Raw genomic sequence first — 14,696 nt, forward strand, 5'->3', positions numbered from 1 at the left:
TGTCTGTGAGGAGTGTGGTGTGTTCTCCCTGTGTCGTTGTGGGTTTCCTCCGGGTGACTGTCTGTGAGGAGTGTGGTGTGTTCTCCCTGTGTCGTTGTGGGTTTCCTCCGGGTGACTGTCTGTGAAGAGTGTGCTGTGTTCTCCCTGTGTCTGTGTGGGTTTCCTCCGGGTGACTGTCTGTGAAGAGTGTGCTGTGTTCTCCCTGTGTCTGTGTGGGTTTCCTCCGGGTGACTGTCTGTGAGGAGTGTGGTGTGTTCTCCCTGTGCCTGCGTGGGTTTCCTCCGGGTGACTGTCTGTGAGGAGTGTGGTGTGTTCTCCCTGTGTCTGCGTGGGTTTCCTCCGGGTGCTCCGGTTTCCACCCACAGTCCAAAAACACATGTTGGTAGATGGATTGGAGACTCCAAAGTGTCCATAGGAATGAGCGAATGTGTGTGTGTGTGTGTGTGTCTGCGTTGCCCTGTGAAGGACTGGCGCCCCCTCCAGGGTGTATTCCTGCCTTGCGCCCAATGATTCCGGGTTGGCTCCAGACCCACCGCGACCCTGAACTGGATAAGGGTTACAGATAATGAATGGATGGATGGATGGATGGCTGTTCACGTACCATGAATCTCTGGACGCAAAAAGCCTTTGAGGTCTTGTAAACTTTCATTTTCACATGTTACACCAATGTCACTCTTGATTACTTTATAAAGAGAGTAATGGAAGATAGCAAACATATTTTACTTGAGTGCACTTCTGCTTGAAAAAAAAAATCAAGCAAATACCTCACTCTAGTGGTGGCATTTGATACTTTGAGACTTTGGGAAATCTAAGCAACGTGGTCTTAGAATAGAGACGGCAACCTCTCTTGGAAGTTTCTGGAGCATTCATTTGATTCCGCTGCCTATATACCATTCAAATCTTATGTGTCATTGAACTCACAGTGTGTATAAGAGAACCAGTTTTATTCACTGTGCAATCCAAGAGATGAAATTAAACATCACAAAGCTGTAACTCTGGTCATAGCTCAGACTCTTTCCTTCACTTTTGAATAAAAAATAAAAATTCAAAAGTTAAATCCTTTTCTCTCAAAAAATAATACAAAACAATTTAGAGGGGTTTCAGAATCACAGCAGATCCAGGAGAATCAGTCCTCACTCTCGGGATCACAGTGTGGAGAACTGATAAATCTATGGGAAAATATTCCTAACTTAAGCTTAAGTTAATTTAGTGTGGTTTAAAACAAAAAGAAAAAGCAGGTTTTACACTTGTCCGATGCAAATGTTTGCACACCCCTGGTCCAATACATGTTTTATTGATTTCCTGTTTTAAAATAAGCTCCACAAATCCTCTACAGCAGCAGTCACCACCTTTTTTACCTTCACACCAAATCTAACCCATCACCTCCTTCAGCCAATCAGCTAATCAATACTTCAAAAGCCAATAATTAGATAAGTGAACTGAGGTCAAAAGCACGCTCTTTAAAGAGGACATGTGGTCGTTTCCGTTCGGAAAATCAACAAAACCTAATCTGACGAAGGCTTTCAGCGAATGCATTTAAACAAACCAGGAAAGAAGGCTCTAACTGCTGTAGTGAAATGTTGCCAATAGAAGAAAAATGGAGAGCCCATTTATTCCGGCACAATGTTTCCAATCCACTTTAGGTAGGGAGGGTTTCCCTGGTCGATGGGCAAACTGATGACCTCGGCCACTTCATACGGATGATTGGATCTGAAATAGAGAGGAGAAGTGTGAGTACGCATTGTTACTTTCGACAGTCTTATTGTCTTTGTCAGTTTTCGTTTATTTAGATCTGTGTGAGAGAAGTGTCCGGGTTTTTGTGGTTTCCAGAAAAAACGTGTTTTTTTTTTTTAATGGAAACATTACAGAAAACACCCTCACTGCCGTAAGATTATAATACTTCAATTCCTTTGGGAAACTGGGCCGAGATGAACACATTAAAATGTATATGCTGTAGTTTTGTTGTTTCTCTAAGGTAACAAATATTCTACAGAGAACACACAATATACACAATTTAATACATTGTCATTGATTATTTGCTGGGAGGCACGGTGGTGCAGCAGGTAGGTGTCGCAGTTACACAGCTCCAGGGGCCTGGAGGTTGTGGGTTTGATTCCCGCTCCGGGTGACTGTCTGTGAGGAGTGTGGTGTGTTCTCTCTGTGTCTGCGTGGGTTTCCTCCGGGCGACTGTCTGTGAGGAGTGTGGTGTGTTCTCCCTGTGTCTGTGTGGAGTGTGGTGTGTTCTCTCTGTGTCTGTGTGGGTTTCCTCCGGGTGACTGTCTGTGAGGAGTGTGGTGTGTTCTCCCTGTGTCTGTGTGGAGTGTGTTGTGTTCTCTCTGTGTCTGCGTGGGTTTCCTCCGGGTGACTGTCTGTGAGGAGTGTGGTGTGTTCTCTCTGTGTCTGTGTGGGTTTCCTCCGGGTGACTGTCTGTGAGGAGTGTGGTGTGTTCTCCCTGTGTCTGTGTGGAGTGTGTTGTGTTCTCTCTGTGTCTGCGTGGGTTTCCTCCGGGTGACTGTCTGTGAGGAGTGTGGTGTGTTCTCCCTGTGTCTGTGTGGAGTGTGGTGTGTTCTCTCTGTGTCTGTGTGGGGTGTGGTGTGTTCTCTCTGTGTCTGTGTGGAGTGTGTTGTGTTCTCTCTGTGTCTGTGTGGAGTGTGTTGTGTTCTCTCTGTGTCTGTGTGGAGTGTGTTGTGTTCTCTCTGTGTCTGTGTGGAGTGTGTTGTGTTCTCTCTGTGTCTGTGTGGAGTGTGTTGTGTTCTCTCTGTGTCTGTGTGGAGTGTGGTGTGTTCTCTCTGTGTCTGTGTGGAGTGTGGTGTGTTCTCTCTGTGTCTGTGTGGAGTGTGGTGTGTTCTCTCTGTGTCTGTGTGGAGTGTGTTGTGTTCTCTCTGTGTCTGTGTGGAGTGTGTTGTGTTCTCTCTGTGTCTGTGTGGAGTGTGGTGTGTTCTCTCTGTGTCTGTGTGGAGTGTGTTGTGTTCTCTCTGTGTCTGCGTGGGTTTCCTCCGGGTGACTGTCTGTGAGGAGTGTGGTGTGTTCTCCCTGTGTCTGTGTGGAGTGTGGTGTGTTCTCTCTGTGTCTGTGTGGGGTGTGGTGTGTTCTCTCTGTGTCTGTGTGGGGTGTGTTGTGTTCTCTCTGTGTCTGTGTGGAGTGTGTTGTGTTCTCTCTGTGTCTGTGTGGAGTGTGTTGTGTTCTCTCTGTGTCTGTGTGGAGTGTGTTGTGTTCTCTCTGTGTCTGTGTGGGTTTCCCCCGGGTGACTGTCTGTGAGGAGTGTGGTGTGTTCTCCCTGTGTCTGTGTGGAGTGTGGTGTGTTCTCTCTGTGTCTGTGTGGAGTGTGGTGTGTTCTCTCTGTGTCTGTGTGGAGTGTGGTGTGTTCTCTCTGTGTCTGTGTGGAGTGTGTTGTGTTCTCTCTGTGTCTGTGTGGAGTGTGTTGTGTTCTCTCTGTGTCTGTGTGGAGTGTGTTGTGTTCTCTCTGTGTCTGTGTGGAGTGTGTTGTGTTCTCTCTGTGTCTGTGTGGAGTGTGTTGTGTTCTCTCTGTGTCTGCGTGGGTTTCCTCCGGGTGACTATCCGTGAGGAGTGCGGTGTGTTCTCCCTGTGTCTGCGTGGGTTTCCTCCGGGTGACTGTCTGTGAGGAGTGTGGTGTGTTCTCTCTGTGTCTGCGTGGGTGTCCTCCGGGTGACTGTCTGTGAGGAGTGCGGCGTGTTCTCCCTGTGTCTGCGTGGGTTTCCTCCAGGTGACTGTCTGTGAGGAGTGTGGTGTGTTCTCTCTGTGTCTGCGTGTGTTTCCTCCGGGTGACTGTCTGTGAGGAGTGTGGTGTGTTCTCTCTGTGTCTGCGTGGGTTTCCTCCAGGTGACTGTCTGTGAGGAGTGTGGTGTGTTCTCTCTGTGTCTGCGTGGGTTTCCTCCGGGTGACTGTCTGTGAGGAGTGTGGTGTGTTCTCTGTGTCTGCGTGTGTTTCCTCCGGGTCACTGTCTGTGAGGAGTGTGGTGTGTTCTCTCTGTGTCTGCGCGGGTTTCCTCCGGGTGACTGTCTGTGAGGAGTGTGGTGTGTTCTCTCTGTGTCTGCGCGGGTTTCCTCCGGGTGACTGTCTGTGAGGAGTGTGGTGTGTTCTCCCTGTGTCTGCGTGGGTTTCCTCCGGGTGACTGTCTGTGAGGAGTGTGGTGTGTTCTCTCTGTGTCTGCGTGGGTTTCCTCCGGGTGACTGTCTGTGAAGAGTGTGGTGTGTTCTCTCTGTGTCTGCGTGGGTTTCCTCCAGGTGACTGTCTGTGAGGAGTGTGGTGTGTTCTCCCTGTGTCTGCGTGGGTTTCCTCCGGGTGACTGTCTGTGAGGAGTGTGGTGTGTTCTCTCTGTGTCTGCGTGGGTGTCCTCCGGGTGACTGTCTGTGAGGAGTGCGGCGTGTTCTCCCTGTGTCTGCGTGGGTTTCCTCCAGGTGACTGTCTGTGAGGAGTGTGGTGTGTTCTCTCTGTGTCTGCGTGTGTTTCCTCCGGGTGACTGTCTGTGAGGAGTGTGGTGTGTTCTCTCTGTGTCTGCGTGGGTTTCCTCCAGGTAACTGTCTGTGAGGAGTGTGGTGTGTTCTCTCTGCGTCTGCTTCCTCCGGGTGACTGTCTGTGAGGAGTGTGGTGTGTTCTCTCTGTGTCTGCGTGGGTTTCCTCCAGGTAACTGTCTGTGAGGAGTGTGGTGTGTTCTCTGTGTCTGCGTGTGTTTCCTCCGGGTCACTGTCTGTGAGGAGTGTGGTGTGTTCTCTCTGTGTCTGCGTGGGTTTCCTCCAGGTGACTGTCTGTGAGGAGTGTGGTGTGTTCTCCCTGTGTCTGCGTGGGTTTCCTCCGGGTGACTGTCTGTGAGGAGTGTGGTGTGTTCTCTCTGTGTCTGCGCGGGTTTCCTCCGGGTGACTGTCTGTGAGGAGTGTGGTGTGTTCTCTCTGTGTCTGCGCGGGTTTCCTCCGGGTGACTGTCTGTGAGGAGTGTGGTGTGTTCTCCCTGTGTCTGCGTGGGTTTCCTCCGGGTGACTGTCTGTGAGGAGTGTGGTGTGTTCTCTCTGTGTCTGCGTGTGTTTCCTCCAGGTCACTGTCTGTGAGGAGTGTGGTGTGTTCTCTCTGTGTCTGCGTGGGTTTCCTCCAGGTGACTGTCTGTGAGGAGTGTGGTGTGTTCTCCCTGTGTCTGCGTGGGTTTCCTCCGGGTGACTGTCTGTGAGGAGTGTGGTGTGTTCTCTCTGTGTCTGCGTGGGTTTCCTCCGGGTGACTGTCTGTGAAGAGTGTGGTGTGTTCTCCCTGTGTCCGTGGGGGTTTCCTCCGGGTGACTGTCTGTGAGGAATGAGTGTGTCTGTGTTGCCCTGTGAAGGACTGGCGCCCCCTCCAGGGTGTATTCCCGCCTTGCGCTCAATGACTGCATGTAGGCTCTGAACCTACCGCGACCTTGAATTAGATAAGCGGTTACTGATAATGAATGAATGAATGAATGAATGATTATTTTCCAAATTACACACCTGGGTAAAAGTAAACATCTTTCTACAGGTAAATTCAATGAGTGCTTGTTGGGCTTACCTAACATATTCAGCAAGAGCGGGGATCTTTGTAGTTCTCGTCTTAATCATCTGAAATAAATACAGAAACTCATTTTCATATGTGAACAGATTCATCGAGTTACTATGTTTATTAAATGTCCTTTAGGTGAAATAACTCACCAGCAACACCTCATTGTCTTCCTCGATCTTCCCTTGCCATGTATATCTTTAAAGACACAGAAAACCACAAGAAGCTTCACTATTTAAACTAAACGACATTAAATATACTCTCTATTTTCTCACTGTCCAACACACGTAAAGTGAGGGGCAGGAACACACTGCACTGTTTGTCATGGCCGTGCTGCTTGAGTTACTCACACTGAAGTGATTTGGGGCAATATATTGACACAGGCTGCCAACTTCCTCTCCACAATTCCTCTGCAACAACACATCAGACAATTGAACTGTTTAAACACAGCATGCACTTCCAAACAACTCTACAGACCTGTCGCGATAATTATATAAATCGACTTATCGTACGATATATGCGCATTTCATCTGTAAGTTTTGCTGACCTCAGTACGGCCCACTGAATGTAACATCACCAATGTTTTAGCCAGTTGCACTGTTCTGTTCTCAGGTTTTCACTGATGTCTCTGTTATCATAATTAGCCTGAAAACTGGGGTTTTATTTTATATATGTTTTATATATTTGGATATTTAAGTGTTTTAACATTTAAGTTCCAGTGTCAGAATATTCTCAATATAAAAATAGTCTTAAATAGACAATAACACTTCTTATCACAATTATTTTGGGACCACAACTCTATATGAGTCTTCACAGTGCTGCAGGAGGTCTGTACCTGGCCAGCTCTTTGCCCACTGTGTCATTCGGGCAGGTGACGAAGGCTGCAGAGTGAGTACCGGAGGAATATCCTTCACTTGCCATGGAGAACGCTCGCAATCCCACAGTCCTCAGCAACGGGAGCATCAACACACTCAAGAAAACTGTCTGAGAAAACACACAGGTATCCGAGCTGTAAATAGTGTTTCCTATAGTACATCAAATGCTGTAGCAAGTAGCATCCCAGTAAACAAGGAACGTCCCTGGACGTTCAAAATAGGTCTAAAAGTAGTCTGTCCGTCAAGGACATATTTTAAACGTCAATGGACGTCCAAAATCCATCTTAATAAGTTAGTTAAGTGGTGACCAATCGATAACGTCAGTGGACGTCCAAAACGCGTTTTATACAAGTAATTTATTTCGGGACGAATTAATAACGTCGATGGACGTCCAAAATACGTCTAATAGTCGTCTTTTCAATGTCTGTGTTTGGACGTCTTTTCAACTTTCATTTTCAAGCTTAAGAGAACGTTGATTAGACGGCAGTCATTACGTTATTTCAACGTTGAATCAACGGCTAAATGTTTACTGGGATACCATGAAATTATGGTTTACATTTTGCATTTATGTTCACACTGTATAGTGAACAGGAAAATAGAAACGGTCCCCTATTCTTTCACAATTACATTAACCTTCGTTACAAGACTGTGTTCCCTCTTCAGTGAAGCTTTCATTTTAGTGATAACACGTTTTGTTCTGAAAGCAACATATTAATTTACCTATAACTTGAATTTTCATTTCTGCCCCTTGGCCCACCATAAACATGTCATTGTGCCCCTCCAAGGCAAACAAATCTTGGTCACCGCAGCTTTAGAGCATCACCTCGCCTTGAGGTCTTCTATAGGATGTCATGCAGTTAACTAACATTACTGAAATTACTGCCATGTTGAATTTTTAGGAACACACTCACCACCAAGAAAGCTTTTATGAGTCTTCCTTGCACGGTGTCTGCAGGTGGCAGTCCAAACTGCATTCCTGTGCAAGCAACATGCAAGTATGAAGCAAATGCTAACAACACACTAGACCTGTGTACACCACCTCCACTCACTGGAATTCATTCACTTGAGATAGAGGGCTACATATGGATTAAGCCTAGATTTAGAGTCAGCTGTGTATGATTTGTGGTCTAGGCGTAAACTCAGGGTGTGAAAACTTTATTTAAAAAACTTCAACTAAAAATTAATTGTGTTCAATATCTGATTTTTGTGGTACTACTTCGTGTATTATTTCTTTACAACCCGAAGGATTAAGCAAAATAGTTTAAACTTCAGTACAAGCAAACGAAAAGAAAATGCTCCGAGTTTAATAGTGTCAGTAGCCTTGGCCTGGGTAGACAGCAAAATGGCGACAACAAACTTCTCGTCCGTGAAACGTCATCTGTCAGTGACCGATATTTCAAGCCAGTGTTAGTTATTTTAAGCAGAAATGTGTGAAAACGGGGCATTATTTCCATGTACTTCTCTTACCTCCTTCTCCAGGCGGGCAGCTCAGCGCCACTGCGCATGACACTTGTTTCCCCACAAAAAGAAGTCCTGTACTCAATTGTATTTATTCGTTTATTAATTTAAATTTTATTACGTACACAATCACCGATATCCTCACAAATATTTATTTATATAAATATATTTATTTATTTTATATTTAATAAATAAGTATGAAAATAATTAAGACTTTTATTATATGATGTGCGCCAGTAGGTTGAGACTCTCTTCCGTTTAGCTGGGACTGAGGCCGGAGGAGCCGCGCTGGGTAGAAAAGGTAGATTTGAAGTTATCTTAAAACATCGGCTTTTTGGTCCATTGTGTTTTAAAGTCTGTAATCGTTACTATGAGTATTGGTAGTCATCTATTGTTGTGAGGGAATATTGAGGAAATTCCTCGTGTTTTGGGGTGTATATTTCTCCCAAATAGCATTAGCCCCGTTAGCGCGTAGACGTCTCTGTCACTGCGGCTAATGACTGAAAGCTTATCAAATCAGCTACATTGCGTTAAATGTAAATATATATAATCTCCGTTTAGTGGTATAGTTGTGAGATTTCGGAGATGTAAGAGCTCTATCCCCGGCGGGTAGTTTTAAAAACCAAGGGGTGTGAAAGTAGCGGGTGTTTTATCTTGTGAATGAATCAGAGGCCAGTCATCCCCTGTTCGTTTTCTTGTAATGAACAGCAATTAAAATTAATAATAAAATGAATAAAATACGGATCCCTGTTGGTGACAACACTTTCAAATAAATTAATTCGTTGACGCGACTAAGTAAAGACACTCCATTACCCAGCATTATTAAGTCGTGTGTACACCTTAATTTATTTTTGACCGGATGTCATCAGCAGGGCTCTGTATTCAGATCCTGGGGAAAAACCAATGTTGTGTTACATTTTTACATTTCTATTGAAAGGATTCAGAATTCCCTAAAAGCAGAAAATAATAGTGGAAGTCAGGGCCACAGTTAGTAGTCCATAAATATGTCCAGTTTCAGTGATGTCCAGTTCTTGCTCCATGTTATACCTGGTGGTCAGTGATGACTAGTCCACTGCGCAAGCTGAGGTGCCGTAAAATGCGCACTCATTTGAAGAAAGCAGTGCTGAGCTTAGTCTGAGCCCCCTATAAACCAGACAGGAGCTCGCTGGTTATATCTCAATACCAGAAATGCACTAAATGTCCAAAAGTTTGAAAACACTGTTTCTAATTACTGTAAAGCCCCATAAAATTAGCAAGCATGTGGAGCTGTGGTCGTTGAAACGTAGAGGCATTTGTTGAAGTAGATTCAATCATTTAACAACAAATGACCTCCCCAGTTCTCTCATATCCTCTCAGCAGTTTTTCAACATCTGGTGTATGGCCTATTAATAAAAGGCACACACTCAGTGGTAACATTTTAAAGACGTTATCTAAGCAGTTATCTACAAACATTTGGACATTAGAGTGTAGGTAAGTCTCCTGTGTGCCTGCTACAAAAGGCTTAGAAATGTTCTGTTACCGAGTTTGACATATTGATCTTACTCATCACAAGATGTCTATGTGTTGAGCTTAGAACCATGGCGAAGTTCCTGGCCCCAGTGATTCAGGATAACCCCTCAGGATGGGGTCCATGTGCCGTGCCGGAAAAGTTCAAGGACATGCCGTACCAGCCTTTCAGTAAAGGAGATCGTCTGGGCAAGGTAAGGTCTTACTAAAGTAGGTACGTCTGTGGTGTTCTGTCTTTGCAGTTTATTCCAAATTATCATTTGCCATGTTGCTATTCCATAAGTTGCACACCCTGGGTCGGGTTCTGTTTTATAAAATTTGGTTCACCAGCTGTATATGAAGAAGGTCTAGAAAGACACCAGGCTATCACAATTCTAACAAAAATCACATTGTTTTAAATATATCTTGTAAACTCTCTTCCCTCTTTGTGTTCATAGGTGGCAGATTGGACTGGAGCAACCTACCAAGATAAAAGATACACAAGTAAGTCTTTAAAGTCATGAAGATATTTAACACATATTTTTGATGTAGTTCCATGTCTCATACTTTGTTTTTTCCTATAAGATAAATACTCTTCTCAGTTTGGAGGGGGCAGCCAGTATGCTTACTTCCATGAAGAAGATGAAACTAGTTTCCAGCTTGTGGATACGGCCAAAACTCAGAAAACTGCCTACCAGAGGAACCGCATGCGCTTCGCTCAGGTACACAGCGTGTCCTTTGCAAACACATCTATATAATAATAGGGCTGTACAAGGTATGGTTTCAGCGTTGTCATCACAATGTGTGTATAGCCAATAGTCACATCATAGGATGTGCAGTGTCAGGTGAAGTATTTCCATCAGCTTCTGTGGAAAGTGAGGAATCTGCTGGCTGTGTTCTACAGCCTGAACAGAGCAGACGAGGAAGCGGGTGGGGGGTCAGTGTGTGGAGAAAATGCCAAAGAATTCTGACAGAAAAGACAAGAAAAGCAGAGAGCGAGAAGCACATGCAGACACAGGGAGAATACACCACACTCCTCACAGACAGTCGCCCGGAGGAAACCCACGCAGACACAGAGAGAACACACCACACTCCTCACAGACAGTCACCCGGAGGAAACCCACGCAGACACAGAGAGAACACACCACACTCCTCACAGACAGTCACCCGAGAGAAACCCACGCAGACACAGGGAGAACACACCACACTCCTCACAGACAGTCACCCGGAGGAAACTCACACAGACACAGAGAGAACACACCACACTCCTCACAGACAGTCACCCGGAGGAAACCCACGCAGACACAGAGAGAACACACCACACTCCTCACAGACAGTCACCCGGAGGAAACTCACACAGACACAGAGATAACACACCACACTCCTCACAGACAGTCTCCCAGAGGAAACGAACACAGACACAGGGAAAACGCACCACACTCCTCACAGACAGTCACCCGGAGCGGGAATCAAACCCACGACCGTCAGGACCCGGGAGCTGTGTGACTGCGACACCACCGTGCCGCCCCATCAGCCCGATATCGTTTATTATATTTCAGTATTAGATAAACAGTTATCACAACAAATTTGTGAGTAATATTTTATTAACAACGTATATCACAGCAAAAACAAATATCAGCCTCTAATATTGCGCAGCCCTGTAATGGAGCGTTAAACTCAAGACATGGAAAGGAACCTGTCTTGTGGATGTTCTGACAAAGTGCCTGTTGTGGATTTGCAGAGGAACCTGCGGCGGGATAAGGACCGCAGGAACCTGACGCAGTTTAACATGCAGACTCTCCCCAAGAGCGCCAAGCAGAAGGAGAGGGATCGCATGCGTCTGCAGAAGAAGTTCCAAAAGCAGTTTGGAGTTCGCCAGAAGTGGGACCAGAAATCACAGGTGCGTTCAGGAGACTACAATCTTCCTGCTTTTAGTCTTTGAATGTTTTAGTGGTCATTACCGTTATTTGGTATGACACAGTATTTATAGGTGTTCAGCAGGAATGCCTGTTAATGTTATTATGATAATTACTGAGTGTTAAGTCTTACTTGTTGACTTTTCTAAGGCTCAGCTGAAGCCCAGGGACTCATCGGTGGAGGTCCGCAGTGATTGGGAGGTGAAGGAAGAGATGGATTTCCCTCGACTCATGAAGATGAGATACATGGATGTGGCTGATCCTCTAGATATGTAAGCTCTGCTCTCTGACCCTTCCGGACCTGGCCTGTTATCATTGGGGGGGGGGGGGGGTTAAAATGGTCGGCTCTGAAAGCTTGGAGCGGATTCTGTTTAAAAGTTTATTTAAATCTCTTTTCTTTTCTCAGCGAGTGCTGTGGTGCGCTTGAGTATTACGACAAAGCGTTTGATCGCATCACCACCCGCAATGAGAAACAGCTGAAGAGCATTAAGAGGATCTTCCACACCGTCACCACCACTGATGACCCAGTCATCCGCAAGGTATTATTAAAGGAAGTAGGCCGCCTGGTTTGTTTAAGGCTGGTCTCACAGTGGTGTTTGGGTGTTTTAAAAATTACACGATGGTGCAGTTATGATTTAACGATACTTGACCACTCAAATAATTGAGATCACTGTCAGTCAAAAGCCTTTCTCTCTCCCCTCCTCTCCCACTTTAGCTGGCTAAGACTCAAGGTAACGTCTTTGCCACCGATGCCATCCTGGCGACACTGATGTGTTGTACACGCTCCGTGAACTCCTGGGACATTATCGTGCAGAGGGTTGGAAACAAGCTCTTCTTTGATAAGAGAGACAGTTCTGACTTCGGTATGTCTCCTGTTAAACACAGCCCATGTAAATCCAACTTACGGTTAATTGTAGCGAATGTGTATGAGCCAATTTCTCTCCATTCCTTTCAGATCTGTTGACCGTCAGCGAGACGGCAAACGAGCCTCCCCAGGACGAGGGGAACTCCTTAAACTCGCCTCGGAACCTGGCCATGGAGGCCACGTACATCAACCATAACTTCAGCCAGCAGTGTCTGCGCATGGTATTGTACCACAACGCTATCCCGTGTTTTTTTGAGCTGTGTACAATGGAGTATTGCGTAAATAGCTCTCACCTAAAGTAGAGCAGAGGGCATTGAAAAGTTCATTGATTTTAAATTTTAAATGCAGGGAGGAGACAGGCATAAATTCCCCAACCCAAATCCATTTGTGGAGGAAGATATGGATAAGAGTGAGGTTGCATCTGTAGCCTACAGGTAAGCGTTAATAAGGAATGTGTTGTCAAAGAAACTGCCAATAACTCTCGTTGTTGCTCTGAATTTCTTTTATTTTTTTAAAAACACTGGTGGTGGGAGGTGGGGGAGGCTGGGTACATTTAGGAACGTCTGTTCTGTGGTCAGTGATCATCCCATCGTGATCGTTTTTATATTTTTGGAAGCAGGACAAGCCGTGCTGTTTGCTGTAGTACACTGGCAGTGTACTGTATCAAAGATATTGACTGTGTGTGCGTGTTTGTAGGTACCGGCGGTGGAAGCTCGGGGAGGATATTGATTTGATTGTGCGCTGTGAACACGACGGCGTTATGACCGGAGCGAACGGAGAGCTGTCCTTTATCAACATCAAAGCACTCAATGAATGGGACTCACGGGTGAGATACGGAAACAACAAAGTGTGTGTTTTAAAAAAACACACTTTCCTCACTTTCGTCTGTTACTGAGTGTGGGGCCACGTTTAAAAACTGTTCAGTGGAGTTAATTATCGTGTTTTCGCAGCACTGTAACGGAGTGGATTGGCGTCAGAAGCTGGATTCCCAGAGGGGAGCTGTGTTGGCCACAGAGCTGAAGAATAACAGTTACAAACTGGCACGCTGGACCTGCTGTGCCCTTCTGGCCGGCTCTGAGTATCTCAAACTGGGGTGAGAACCAACACCCGCATGTCGACATGTTAATTAAAGCACTTGTTAAAATAGTAATTCATATAATGCTTGCGTATCAATCAGCTCCTGAGTTACGAGGTATATTTCCATCTAAAGCATATGTAAAATGTATAAACGTTATGGTAAAGGTGTTATACGTGAGGATGAGTTGTTTGTTTAGTTGAAAAGAAGATAGACAGCATCCTAAAATGTGGTGTAAGGCATATATTGAACCATGAAAATGCTTTCGTCACCCTTGTTTTAATCCAGTGCCTTTACCGGACCTTGTAAATAATGGTTGTTACATTTACAATCTGCTTTCTCACCCAGCAGATGGTCTGTCACAAAACCCTGCAGGTTTACGACCACATGCTTGCTAGCTGTACGTAAGGGTTATAACCGCAGTACAGTCGAGGAAAAAAGCTGTCGAGATCCTGCTTTTGAGTCGCTGTTCTTGTGTTTCAGTTACGTGTCCCGCTACCACGTGAAGGACTCTGCGCGACATGTCATCCTGGGCACGCAGCAGTTCAAGCCCAATGAATTCGCCAGTCAGATCAACCTAAGCATGGAGAACGCCTGGGGCATCCTGCGCTGCGTCATAGACATCTGCCGCAAACTGGATGAGGGCAAGTACCTTATCCTCAAAGACCCCAACAAGGTGAGAAAGCACAACTTGAATGCAGACCCAATGCCAATGGAACACTGTGTATAAAGACTAACTGTTATTATCATTAGATGCACTTTCGCATATTGCTTGTTTACTCTGTTCACAGCAAGTGATCCGCATCTACAGCCTCCCTGATGGAACCTTCAGTTCTGATGAAGACGAGGATGAGGAAGAGGAGGATGAGGATGAAGATGACGAAGGTAGTATGAGCTGAAACATTCTGAAAGTCTCGTACTTGTGTAAAACGATCGCCGTTCCCAGCTTCTGAACTCGGGAATGTTCTTAAGTCAAATCACTAGAATCAAAATCATTCCCCTTTTGGAAAGCGGTCTGTGGCCTCTTTTTGTGTGTTGTGTTTTTTGTCTGTACTTGAAAGAAGACGCCTAAAACGTTTCATTTCTTCTGATTTTTGTTCTGTCTTCTCTCAGACGAAGAGAATTAAGGAGCTGGATGAACTCAACTGAGGAATATGAGACCAAATGAGTCAGCGTTTTGTTGCTCTCACCTCTTTCCATCACACACAAGGATAAAGCTTAATAAAAGAATGAGCAATATTGTGTCTGACTTGTTCTTTTATTGATGTAAGGAAACCTTTGGCGTGTAGATTTTGTTCACTTTTAAAGTCATTGACCAGGATATTATTGAAAATTGATTATGAATTGTACGCATTTCAAGACATTTTGTCAGTACCCAGGCCGCCCACACGAGGGCAGTGTTTGGCTAGTTTTGAATGAGTGTAAAGGTGAAAGCTATGCGTAGGGGGTTTTAATCATTAGCACCTTTTTTGTTAGCATTTCAGATGCCAATAAAATTGTGAAGCA

General features: G+C 45.4%; 2 protein-coding genes and 1 non-coding gene across 6 annotated transcripts; 2 read left to right on the forward strand and 1 right to left on the reverse strand.

Moving 5' to 3' along the window:
- Nucleotides 1-635: 635 nt before the first annotated feature.
- On the reverse strand, nucleotides 636-7,967 carry LOC136692183 (protein CutA homolog). 2 transcript variants are annotated; one of them, XM_066665364.1, is made up of 7 exons: nucleotides 7,859-7,894; nucleotides 7,303-7,367; nucleotides 6,352-6,500; nucleotides 5,867-5,926; nucleotides 5,669-5,714; nucleotides 5,529-5,578; nucleotides 636-1,710 (listed from the first exon to the last, which is right to left on the reverse strand). In XM_066665364.1, the coding sequence occupies exons 2-7, from the start codon at nucleotides 7,363-7,365 to the stop codon at nucleotides 1,611-1,613; spliced, it is 468 nt and encodes a 155-aa protein (XP_066521461.1). In that variant the 5' UTR covers nucleotides 7,366-7,367; nucleotides 7,859-7,894; the 3' UTR covers nucleotides 636-1,610. The 2 variants fall into 2 exon arrangements, with proteins under 2 accessions (XP_066521461.1, XP_066521462.1); XM_066665365.1 differs by lacking the exon at nucleotides 7,303-7,367 and having other exon boundaries at nucleotides 637-1,710; nucleotides 7,859-7,967.
- Nucleotides 7,968-8,084: 117 nt separating this feature from the next.
- Nucleotides 8,085-14,429, forward strand: eif3d (eukaryotic translation initiation factor 3, subunit D). 3 transcript variants are annotated; one of them, XM_066664544.1, is made up of 15 exons: nucleotides 8,085-8,150; nucleotides 9,423-9,549; nucleotides 9,793-9,838; nucleotides 9,920-10,056; nucleotides 11,076-11,234; nucleotides 11,401-11,522; nucleotides 11,657-11,789; nucleotides 11,966-12,113; nucleotides 12,206-12,336; nucleotides 12,464-12,549; nucleotides 12,812-12,941; nucleotides 13,066-13,208; nucleotides 13,674-13,866; nucleotides 13,982-14,075; nucleotides 14,304-14,429. In XM_066664544.1, exons 2-15 carry the CDS (start codon nucleotides 9,427-9,429, stop codon nucleotides 14,315-14,317), a joined length of 1,659 nt encoding a protein of 552 aa, XP_066520641.1. In that variant the 5' UTR covers nucleotides 8,085-8,150; nucleotides 9,423-9,426; the 3' UTR covers nucleotides 14,318-14,429. The 3 variants fall into 3 exon arrangements, with proteins under 3 accessions (XP_066520641.1, XP_066520643.1, XP_066520642.1); XM_066664546.1 differs by having other exon boundaries at nucleotides 11,407-11,522; XM_066664545.1 differs by having other exon boundaries at nucleotides 8,131-8,150; nucleotides 9,418-9,549.
- On the forward strand, nucleotides 8,901-8,992 carry LOC136693000 (small Cajal body-specific RNA 18). The gene has a single exon (XR_010802035.1). It is a non-coding gene; the product is annotated as a small Cajal body-specific RNA 18 (non-coding RNA).
- Nucleotides 14,430-14,696: the final 267 nt, after the last annotated feature.

Source organism: Hoplias malabaricus, chromosome 3, assembly GCF_029633855.1.
Source record: "Hoplias malabaricus isolate fHopMal1 chromosome 3, fHopMal1.hap1, whole genome shotgun sequence".
Taxonomy (NCBI): domain Eukaryota; kingdom Metazoa; phylum Chordata; class Actinopteri; order Characiformes; family Erythrinidae; genus Hoplias; species Hoplias malabaricus.